The following is a 12657-nucleotide window of genomic DNA, read 5'->3' as shown; positions in this document are numbered from 1 at the left end:
AAATAATTATACCAAAGTGTATTTTCAAAATTAAAATTCTAAAAGATAAAAACATATCCAGGTCCCATGATGCATTTAAAACATGAACAGGATAATTATTTACTCACATACCTCTTTATTCCCATACCTTAATCAATTTCTTAGCTCTATCTCTAAAACCAAGTCATTGGTATTTATCTAAAGAATGTAATTTTATATATTGTTATTATTTTTAATTAAAAAAATAAGATTGCTTACCATTATCTTCAAAATAGAATTTTATGATAACTAATGATGAAAGTATTGACATTTGCAACTTATTCTTCACTATAGAACTTAATATTTTTAATGGAGAAAATGCCCTCATTACAGTTTGAATGATCCAATAAGCATAGAAAAAATTCTGTTGAATAAAGGATATTCTCAATGCTTTCATGTTAAAATCTGTAAATACCTCAAGCCTAGATATTTAATTTTTTCCCCTCCAACGAAACTATCTTTATGAGATAAAACTTTTGAATAATTCTCTATAGTTTAATATTTCATCAAATTTAGCTACTGTAAAATTAACTGCCTTCTCAATTTCATTTCATTCTAATACAAAATACAAACTTAACCAACTAAAATAGTAGCTCCATCAAAAAAGTCTTCATCAGAGCTGAAATATTGCAAATGAAAGAACTTCTACAATAAATTAATAGCTCTTACCACTTAATTTGCTCAATTCTTCCTTTGTTTTTATCGGGAAATATTTCAATGTCATTCTCTTTGCAAGATTTGTTTCCAAGAACTGCTATTTTGCTTAAAGTTCTCAAAAGCTGAAGGTTGTTGGAACTCTACCTGGTAAACACTTTAAAGGTTTCCAAATGATTTTGAATCAAAATCTAACCAACACACAAAAATCTCACTTAATCAACTCCCCACGCACCCACCCACCTAATCCAGGCAAAAAAGCCAGTATATAACACAGGCTAATTTACAACGTAGGTTTTCACAGTATCACATTTCTAAAGTCCTGCTGGTCACATGCAGGAAAAACTGAGTATGAGAGTGTGTGCTGTCACGCTGAAGTATGCCCTTTCAATATTAGCTTCATCACAAGAATTCTGCAGTTCAGTTAAACCACACATATCAAGTATCAGTACATTTGACCATTGTAGTTTTATTTCAATTGGTAAAATAAGCAGAGTAAGTTTGCATGCACCACAACCAATGCCCAAAATATTTCTGTTCCATAGTTTTCTTCATTTAATAAGAACGTTGCTTTTACCATGACAACATGCGTTCAGTGAAAGCCACGTTGGGGCTTTTAAATTTACAATAGCATTTTACAGCGATTTTGACAGAATAAACTTTCAAAAGCTTTACTCAGATTCCATTTACACTGACAGAAGAAATGTACAAAAGCTTTGAGTAAAAATGGTCTATTATTGGAATTAATTGTTTTTTTATTTGAAAACCAGCAGCATCATTTGGGTCCTTTTTCTGCTAATGGAGCCAGTACACTAACCGTCATTGCTTCATTCCTCAAATGTGCAAAAGAAAACGTGTAATAAAAAATAAAACTAAATTTTAAAAGTTACTTGATCTATATGAGATGTCTCACAGAAAGGGATGTAAACATATTTGGCACGTGTATACATTAAATCGTCACCCTGAGGCCCAGACTTCCTAAAATATCTTCCAGTTTTGAAAACAGATGCTGACCCTGTTTTAGCAGATTTATCTTATCTTCAGTTTGTTGTATGGTTAGTGGTATCACTATGATTTTCATGGTAGATGGTACATGCTGATGAACATTTTGTGCAGGTTAAATAATGATACAGAAATTCTCTACTTCATTCTTCATTAAATATACACTTCAAGTTTTCAGAATTTATTGCCGCTGGATTCATAACAAAATAAAAAAAAAGAACTGCCAAATAATAAAGTAAATAGGTTTTAGATTTACAGTACACAGTAAATGACAAAACTACTGCAGAAAGAGTGCCCTGACCACTCTCTTGAATAGTTTATAGCAAGATTGTTCTGTCTCTATCTCCTGCACATGTTTCGTCCACAACCAACCCCTAAGTTCCCATGTTTTCCTCTCACTCCAGCCACTGACAGCTGGGAGCTTAATGCTTTGCACAGGCTGTGACACAACATGCTGGTTACCATCAAGTTACCATCAGATAAAACACTTCAACACTTACGTCACCACCACCGGGAAAAAGAGGGGCCTGCCTTATCAGGGCACACTTTGTTTTCTCAGTACACATCCTACATGCTGCTCTGAATGGGAAAGCTTAGTCATGCTGTATCTCAGAAAGGCTGGGAAAAGAAAGACAAAGTCTTTCCATTTAAATGTTTCTTAGTTTTAAATGAAAGCTCTGTTCACTACACTTGTGTTTCACAGGCCACTAGAAAAAACCATGGCAAAAGTTAGAAGTACAACATGGAAACTTACAAACTTACTCGGACTTATTTTAATGCAACTCTCCTTGGACAGAAAGGAGATCAAACCAGTCAATCCTAAAGGAAATCAACCCGGAATATTCACTCATTGGAAGGACTGATGCTGAAGCTTCAGTGATTCGGCCACCTGATATGAAGAGCCTACTTACTGATGCTGGGAAAGATTGAGGGCAAAAGAAGAAGGGAGTAGCAGAGGATGAGATGGTTAGATAGCATCACTGACTCAATGGACATAAGTTGAGCAAACTCTGGGAGACAGTGAAGTACAGGGAAGCCTGGTGTGCTGCAGTCCATAGGGTTGCAAAGAGTTGGACACAACTTAGGGACTGAACAATAACAACAACAACTTCATTAAAAATGAAAACCCTGGGATAAAGCCTAAACTGGATGGGACACTGAAACAACAGATAAAAATCAGATCTGTCCTGGGCAACAGTAACAAGGAAAACAGACACGATCACGTAAACAATCATGGCATTTCAGTATGACCGAAGGCTCAGTCAAAACCAGACTGGACACTCAACAGTACATTCAAATGGGTTTTATAAAAAAAATCATACAAGATGAAGAGAATATTATAATGTACCATAAATCACAGCAATATTCAATAGCATATACACAGCTTTGTATTCAATTTTTATGTCATATTCTTTTCCTGTTTAAGGAATCATTTCTGGGAAAAAAATTTGGGGGGAATGCTTTGTAAATATGAAGAAATCCAATATTCTAAAAAAACTTCTCAAAACATGGGCATCATTTTTTTACCTAAATACTCTTGACAAGTAATAAACTGGGAAAAACTATTTGCTCAACAATAGCCTTCTTCAATGGAGAAGGCAACGGGCACCCACTCCAGTACTCTTGCCTGGAAAATCCCATGGACGGAGGAGCCTGGTAGGCTGCAGTCCATGGGGTCGCGAAGAGTCGGACAGGACTGAGCGACTTCCCTTTCACTTCTCCCTTTCATGCATTGGAGAAGGAAATGGCAACCCACTCCAGTGTTCTTGCCTGGAGAATCCCAGGGATGGCAGAGCCTGGTGGGCTGCCATCTATGGGGTCGCACAGAGTCGGACATGACTGAAGCGACTTAGCAGCAGCAGCAGCCTTCTTCAAATATTATACAGGTCAACACAAAATAATGAAAAAGTTATCTTATACTCCTAACATCAGCTTACACATATATTTGTTTATGGAATGTTAAAAAACCTTACAGGACTCAGCATTTAAAATTGTTTCCACATGGTTGTAACTTTTAAACAGAAGGATACTAGCAAATGTGTTTGGTAAATTCAGGAGAACTACACAGAATTCTTAACATATATCAGAGGCAAATGTAAGCAGCACTATGTTCTAGCTAATCAGTTTCATCATTCCATGACTAAATAGGACTTTAAATTTTTTTAATTAAAAAATGCTATTAAATGACTCTAAATTCTGTACTGCTTTACAGTTTTCAAAAGTTTCACAGAGATGATTTCAGAAAATCCTGTACCAACCTTTCCTCCCACCTCTATGTCACCCCTGCCCCTTCCCTCTCCTCACTGGTAACCAGCAGTTGTACTATCTGTGAATTTACTTCTTTTTTGTTTTATTCACTAGTTTGTTGTACTTTTTAGATTCTACATGTAAGTGATATCACACAGTATTTGTCACTCTCTGTCTTACTTCACTTAGCATAATGCTATCCAAGTCCATGCATGTTGTTGCAAATAGCAAAAAACTTATTCTCTTTTATGGCTGAGTAGTATTCCATTATCCATGGACTGTTTCCCCATCTATTTGCCACGAAGTGATGGGACCAGATGCCATGATCTTCGTTTTCTGAATGTTGAGCTTTAAGCCAACTTTTTCACTCTCCACTTTCACTTTCATCAAGAGGCTTTTTAGTTCCTCTTCACTTTCTGCCATAAGGGTGGTGTCATCTGCATATCTGAGGTTATTGATATTTCTCCCAGCAATCTTGATTCCAGCTTGTGCTTCTTCCAGCCCAGCGTTTCTCATGATGTACTCTTAAGTTTAACTAGGTCCAATTTGTTTATTTTTGCTTTTGTTTCCTTTGCTTCAGGAGATGGATCCAAATAAATATTGTGACTTACGTCAAAGAGTGTTCTGTTTTTCTCTAGGAGTTTTATAGTATCCAGTCTTACATTTAGGTCTTTAACCCATTTTGAGTTCATTTTTGTATACAGTGACAGAGAACATTCTAATTTCATTCTTTTACATATAGCTGTCTAGCTTTCCCAGCACCACTTACTGAAGTCTATCTTTTCTTAATTGTATATTCTTACCTCTTTTGTCATAGATGAATTGACTGTAAGTGTGTGGGTTTTTTTCTGAGCTCTTTATTCTGTTCCACTGACCTATATGTCTGTTTTTGTGACAGAACCATACTGTTTTGATTACGGTAGCTTTCTAGTACAATCTGAAGATTCTCTGGAGAAGGGAAAGGCTACCCACTCCATTATTCTGGCCTGGAGAATTCTACAGACTGTGTAGTCCCTGGGATCACAAAGAGTCGGACACGAATGAGCGACTTTCACTTTCACAAACAATCTGAAGTCAAGAAGTATGATTCCCTCGGCTCTGTTCTTTCTCAAGAGTGCTTCGGCTATTTGGAATTTGTTTCCATACAAATTCTGAAGTTACTCATTCTAATTCTGTGAAAAACACCATTGGTATTTTGCTAAGGATTGCACTGTATCAGTAGATTACCTAGGGTAGTATGGTCATTTTAACAAAAGTAATTTTTCCAATCAAAGAACATGGTATGTCTTTCGTTTGTGACATCTTCCATTTCTTTCACCAGTGTCTAATAATTTTCCAAGTACAGGTCTTTCATCTCCTTAGGTTGGTTTATTCCTAGGTATTTCATTCTTTTTAATCCGATGGTAAATGGGACTGTTTCCTTAATTTCTCTTCCTCATAGTTCACTGATAGTATACAGAAAACCAGATTTTAAAAAATTTTACAGTATACACATTTTTTTGTCAACTTGAGTGTTTTTACCTTTATGTTTTATCTTGACTTTTTCAATGCCAAGAAAATTGATCCAAGAAAGGGTATAAATGTCACTGCATAGAGCCTGTGTCATCAACGAATTTTTTGAGTGCTATATCTCTGGTTCTAGTTTTGCAATAATTCCCACGGTTTGTGCATTTCTATAAAGCATAATGATTTTTAGGAATATATATATCGAATTATAAATAACTGACCATATTATTGTAACTCCCATCTTACATATTAGGAAACTAAGTCTTATGTAGACTGTATAATCAGTCCAAAATCATGTAGCTAGTAAGTGGTAAAACAGTATTTGAGGTCAGACAGTCTAATATTGGAGCCTGTACTTTTGATTACCATCTGACTTCCAGTAATTGACATTAAGTAGCTCTAAGGTGGACTTCCCTGGTGGCTCAGATGGTAAAGTGTCTGCCTACAATGCTCTAAGGTCATCACATACCAACTGCTTTCTAAATTTCCACTGAAAGAGCCCAAAGTCAGAAAATAAAGGAAACTTACAGAAAAAGTTCATATACAGAGTCTTAATCATAATTTTTAAAAACTATATGAAGAGCTTTATATCTCCATACCAAAAAAAATTAAAATATTAAAGAATATGTAATACTAGACAAAATGTATTTTTCAGTTCTAGAACTTCCATTTATTTTTTATTAGTTTTTATTTCTCTGCTAAGAGTTCGCTTTTCATCTATTGTGAACACATTTTCCTTTACGTCATCAATCATTTATAAAAGTTGCTTCAAATTTATACCTGTAAATTTCCACATCTGAGTCATCTAGAAGTTGGTTTCTGGTTTTTGTTTTCTTGAAAACTGGTCATATTTTCCTATTCTTGTTCATTATTGTGCTAAAATAAACATAAAATATACACTGCAACCATTTTTAAGTACACAGTTCAGTGTTATGCAACCATTACCACCATTAATCTCCAGAAATTTTAATGTCTTCACAAATTGAAATTCTATATCCATTAAATAGTAATTCTCTGTTCAAGTTCTTACGTTGAGTAAACTGGGATTTATCTTGGACATTATGAATGCTGAACTGTAGAAACCCTAAACTTTGCTATATTTTAGGTTGGGTTCAAAGTACAGAGTGTCTCCTCAGTGCTATTCAAATTGCAGTTCAGTTCCTTTATTAACTGTGCTGTTCAAAATCCACCATGCATATATGTGGTTCAGGTGTCAGCCAGAGACTTGGACAGAATTATTCAGATTTTGAGGCTCCTCACACTGGCTCTTTCCCTTCTAGAATTCTTCCTTAACTTTTCAATATCTTTGGTGGTAGTTTTCTATTTGACCCCACCAAGTGGCTTGCAGGATCTTAGCTTCCTGACAGGGTCTGAACCTGGGCCCTCAGCAGTGAAAGCAAGGAGTCCTAACTACTGGACCACCAGGGAATTCCCTGTATTTTTCTTAAACTCTGTCCTCTACTTCCTCAGGCAGGAGGACTCTGGGTTTCCTTTTGGAGTTTCAGTCTTTATGTGTAGTGCCAACTGAAGACTGAATTCAGGATCAGACCCAGAAAAGTGTCAATTTCCCTTCAGAATCTTCCCACTTTTAATTACTCTTCAGAGACTTCAGGCAGTTGTTTCCTTTTTGTATTTTCACAGTTTACAGTTGCCCAGTAGGAATTTACTCAATACTACCAAAAGCAGACTGTTGACTAAGTTTCAAAATCTCTTTTACATTGAATAAAGACATTTGAGATATTTTTAGGCATATAACTCCTATATCTGATAAAAATCAATCTAGACATCCCCTATAATTAAATAATGCAATAAAAATTCTGCAAATGCTCACTGAGAGATCTAGGCCACAGGGAAGTTGGATCTACAAACAAATATTGGGACATCATGGCAAATCAGTTTCTGAACACTGTGTGGCCTGGTCTCCCTAGTTGAGTTTTAAAGATGGCTAAAAGTAACATGTATAGAAAAAATTTTTTTTTACATTTACAAGAATTTTAGTCTTATCTCATATCCAGTAGATTATGAATCATGCAATTTAAAAATGCTTTCAAGTTAATGGAACTTAAACATTATTCTTTGGTGCTAATTCTTACTTATGAATTCTCTAAAACTCCTTGAGAAATGAGAAACTGGAGAACAAAACACAACCTTACAGGGTAGCTTTGTTCATCTATTTTTATATTTAATCATTTAAAAACAATGAGTTTTTTTCCTAAACATAACTGTTTCACCAGCTGGTGGTCAAGTCTATTATGGTTATCTAGAAGTATCATTCTTAAATACACAATACAACACTTCAGAAGTTCAGCTCCAAAAATGAGCTGAGTGCAAACTATGTTGTCTTCAAAGTCACTGAATAAAAAGTTATGGAATACACTTTACAATTTCTGAACATAGAGTACTATGCTCTATTATTGGTTATTTACTGCTCCAAAGAACCTTTATTTAGTTTTGTAAGACATAACTACTTCAGTGTTGAGTAACATAGTAATTTTGTATTACTTTTCTTTGCTGATAATCTATAAGCTAGATTGATTTATTGCAGCCAAACCATTGTTATGATGCACTGTATTGGTAGCTCAGTCATGTCTGACTCTTTGCAACCCCATGGACTGTCGCCTGCCAGGCTCCTCTGTCCACGGGGATTCTCCAGGCAAGATCACTGGAGTGGGTTGCCATGCCCTCCGCCAGGGAATCTTCCCAACCCAGGGATCAAACCCAGGTCTCCTGCATTGCAGGCGGATTCTTTACCGTCTGAGCTACCAGGGAAGCCCATTGTTCCAATAAGGCCATAAAAATGATATATTCTAGGTGTCGTGGTAACATTCACAATACCATACGAACAGTAAAAACAATGAATGTCAGGCTAAAACAGTGCTTTTATCAATAAAGAAGCAACTCAACAGCAAACAGTTTTCCCCTTTTACTCAGTTTTTAAAAAATAACTCATTGCATGAACTAATTTACATGACACTTGGAAATGACTGATTCCTTTCAAAGACTGACTTAAAAATATAAAGATAAAATCTATATCATAGAAATATGCTCAAAATATCTGCGATTATTTGGTCACAAATTTGATATACCCATCAGCCAAAGCTGTATTAATACAACTCACATCACAATTAGGAATGAAGACAACCTGAAAATATACAGAAATTAATTTGAGGAGTTACTTGAGAATTTCTTATTCTTTTTCCTTTGTCTAAACAGTTATTTAGACAAAGGAAAAAGAATGAGAAAGATCCTATTTTATACCCAGAAGTGATTCTATGCATTTTATACATACAGGCTATTTCTCTAATCAACAGTTCCACAAAGTCAACTGATTTAAAAAGTGAATATTCTAAACTGCAAACATGGTCAATTATACCACTATTAAAAATATTTAATGGTTTTCCCTTCACATGGAGAATCAAGTCCTGCCCTTGCCTACCTTTCGAAACTCAGCTTTAAGTTTCCTGGGGGCACCACACTGTGTCACGACTCTGACCCCTTGCTCTCCTCTCTCCTTATTCTATATAGTAAACCACTCTTTAAAAGCCCTTAGTCAGGAATCTTATCCTTTATGAAACTCTGTCTGACCTCTCTCCTCCTTCTATTTCAGACTTTCAATAACTTTCTCCTCTGGAATTCCACTGTGTCACAATACACTATTATAGTACTTATCATGTACTATTTCATTTTTTTATGTTTTTCTCCTCAACTAGACCAGGACATCGTCTCTTTACACCACTACCATCTAAAGTAAAACCTTAAAGAAACAGGCACCGGGTAATTGTTGAATGGACAGACTAATGTATAAATGGACATAGCTGCTTGATCAGAGCAAAGAAGAAAGTAGATTCCACATAGGTAGACTAAGGATTAGTCTCTTACCTGTTTGGAGTTGGTTAAATACAATTTTGCTCCAAGATTTAAAATCTGCAGTTTCACAAGATCATCTTCACTGGTGAAGCTTTTAGCCGTCTTCCTCAAAACATCAGGGGCAATTTTAGGAACTCGTTCACAGTTTTCTCCAATTAGCCAAAGAATACTTGCTCTAGCCACAGGAACCTAATAGTAGAAGCAGATAACATCGAACCATTGCAAACAAAATAATCACACTCTCCTTAATAGTAATATAGAAAAGGCTTTAAATATTATAAAAAGTTTTACATCTATTAATTCATTTAACGTATATCCAGGAAGTCCTCTTATATTTACAGATTTTCTTCAGTTACCAGAAAATCTGAATAAAACTGATTTCATAAAGGAAAACCCACTGGTCTAGAATCTTGAATCTATCAGAGATCTGCAAACTCCTGGGCCAGATCTGTCTAGCCTAGCCCATTTGTTTATTTATCATCGCTGCTGCTCCTGTGCTATAATTGCAGAAGAGCAGTTGAAACAAGTGTGTTAGTCACTCAGTATCTCCAGGCTCCTCTGTCCATGAAATTCTCCAGGCAAGAATATTGGACTGGGCTGCTATTCCCCATACAGCTGAAAATATTTACTTATCTATCAATTTATAGGAAAAGTCAGCTGACCTTTGCTCCAGGGCATTGGTTCACAACTCTCAATGCCTATACAAAGCATCCAAGGTTAGGATTAGAGTTTGAGTGAACTCCGGGAGTTGGTGATGGACAGGGAGGCCTGGTGTGCTGCAGTCCATGGGGTTGCAAAGAGTTGGACATGACTGAGCAACTGAACTGAACTGAACTGAGGACTGCTGGCTTTTGTTATCAGTTCTAAGACAGCAGTTCTATGATGGGGCCCTGGAATCCATGCTCCATGAAGCATCACAGATGATTCTTGAGACACGTGGCTTGCAAACCACATTTTGAGAAGCCATGGACAATACAGACAAAGGAACAGAGGACCCATTTAAGGCCTTGATTCCAAATCAAAACTGTTATTGTTTTCTACGTATCTGTAGCTACAGCACTGACAAAATTACCAAGATCTGCTTATAAAATCATGAATGCTGGTCTATTATTTGGTCATCAATAAAAGAAATAGGAATAAGATAAACTTGTCAAATATGGCATTTTTCTTTATATATTTTTAATAAAGTACCTTTCCATATAATTTGTTTCTTAAAAATAAATGCTTTGCTAAAAATTGGAAACCTTCCACCAGCACCATTAAGAAGAACATTTTATTTAGAGCATGCAAATTAGTTTTATTACTATTTATTTGTATTCTCCCTTATTCCAAAAGGAATTTGAAGGGGTATGCAAATTAGTTTCTGCGAACATTTTCAGCTATATAGAAAATTTGCTTTCTATAATAAATGAAAAAACCACTGGCTATCATTAAGAAGTAGCATCACAAGAAGAGGTAAGACTCTTTATGAAGTTCTTTTCTAATTTCTCAAATAAAGTCCCAATGTTTTCATTACAGTTTCACAGCTGTACACAGTATGACTGTCAAGGAAGAAAGTGAGAATGGAGACCTTTGCAAAGTGAGAATTTTATCACAATATCTACCATCTCAAATTCCTTCAAAACACCCATTTTGAGAATAATAAAAAATTATTTCGACATCACTAAGTCAAGTCATTCACCAGAATGAGGTCATCAGAAAACTTTAAAATCAAGTACACATTTTTAAATAACATGTTAACATTACCATCTTTAAATTAATATTAGAATAAGTTTAGTAAGAGAGAAGAAAATTAGTATATTTACATAATAATTTTAAGTACTAAGCATAAGTAATAGTAAAATACTAAATGCTATTACAGATCTACTCATGTATTATGATAAAATTGATATCCTTACTGTATACTGATTTTTGGGAAGAAAGAGGCTATTTCCACTGTTCCAAAGGTTACACTGCATTAAGGTCTTACTTCCAATCTATTACTTTAAATTGGGCTAAAGAATAGTAATTGAGTGGTACATTAAATTTTCCAGTATGAAGCAATTCAAGTTGCCTACCATAATGAAATGTATCTCTAAATAAGAATATATGAGCAACTTCAGATTTCAGTTATGCTAGATTTATTTTTCTTAAATATTTTATTATATATTGCTAGTATAAAAATTAGAATTCTATGACATATCACAATCTATTACTCCACTTTAATCCTTTGGTTATACACTTTTTTTTTTTTTTTTTTCAGTTAAAAGGACAATCCCCCAAAGGTCTAAGAGATTATTTTATTCCTATTCATTAATATACCAAGATTAAAATAATATTCAAATATTCTAAACATAGTGCATACATTTAAAATATAAATCTTTAAAAAATTAAAAATCAGTAAGTTCTAAATGTTCATACTGAAAATCTCAAGATGGTAGTGGTGGTGCGGTGGGGCCAGGATAACATTCAGAGAGTCCAGAACTAAGGTAATAAAATTTCCAAGTAACATTTTAAAAACACAGAAAATTTCTCCACAACAGGAAGTTTATCAATAAGTATATTGAAACCAAGCTTTCTGTGCTGACATTAAAAAGCTTATAAAACTGATAAACCTAATTTTGTGCATTTGGCTGGAATCAGAATCATAAAATTTTCAGGTTTCAGCCCTGCCTTTCCCTCCCTGTTAAATTATAAGACTCTCACTTGTACATTACTGATTCTATGAATCCGTGGCCACTATTTTCAAAGGTTTGAAGCAACTGAAAAAAACAGTACGAAAATTAGCCACTTTTTGTTCTCCACGGCTAAAGCCAAACTATTAACACACATGCACACATATGATATAACACTTTCATTCTGAACCTCTACTTTTCAGTATTTCCAAAGACAAACTGGACTGTAAGTGACTCTGCTTGAGCCTTTATTCTAAATGCCCTGAGCAAGTGGTTAAGTGCACTTTTTAAACCTTCTACCAGAAGGCAGTTTCCACTGCCATTTTAACCTATTAACCTGCCTGCAAAAACGAATAATCTTTCCAAGCTGACCACAGCAGTTATAGAAAGACATTCCGAAAGATTTCACAGATCACTCTGTAAGCAGTTCAATTTAAAAGCTATTGTGTTACAATACCAGCTCACTGCACAATGCAACAGTGTATGGTAAAACCTGCAAAAACATCAATTTTATTTAAATTTGTCAAAGGCACAATCAGAAGACATCTAAACAAACTGCATACAAATAGCAAATCTGATGCAATATTCTGCATCTGGACTCAATATGCATTAAAACTTAAGTGTGAATTAAGCAGGGGTGGCAGGGCAGATGCGGTTAACTTGTGAAATGGCAGGCGTTCAGGTAGGCAGCTGGGCAAGAAGTACACAG

The 12657-nt window shown here is 35.1% G+C and overlaps 1 protein-coding gene across 6 annotated transcripts in view; it reads right to left on the bottom strand.

Annotated features, from left to right (window-relative positions):
* The window catches only part of AP3B1 (adaptor related protein complex 3 subunit beta 1), a 235814-nt gene that overhangs the window by 105180 nt on the left and 117977 nt on the right, over positions 1 to 12657 (bottom strand). For all 6 annotated transcript variants that reach the window (XR_015135511.1, XM_086323143.1, XM_086323144.1 and 3 more), the window contains one exon: positions 9307 to 9483. Coding sequence is in view for 5 of the 6 variants with exons in the window: in XM_086323143.1 (XP_086179269.1) it covers positions 9307 to 9483 (177 nt within the window). In the remaining variant the exon portion in view is untranslated. The remainder of the gene's footprint in view (positions 1 to 9306; positions 9484 to 12657) is intronic.

Source organism: Bos grunniens, chromosome 10, assembly GCF_055505025.1.
Source record: "Bos grunniens cultivar Pamir isolate PY7600 chromosome 10, Bosgru_T2T1.0, whole genome shotgun sequence".
NCBI lineage: Eukaryota > Metazoa > Chordata > Mammalia > Artiodactyla > Bovidae > Bos > Bos grunniens.
The sequence above is the reverse complement of the archived record's forward strand: the minus strand, read 5'-3'. Positions and strand labels throughout refer to the sequence as shown.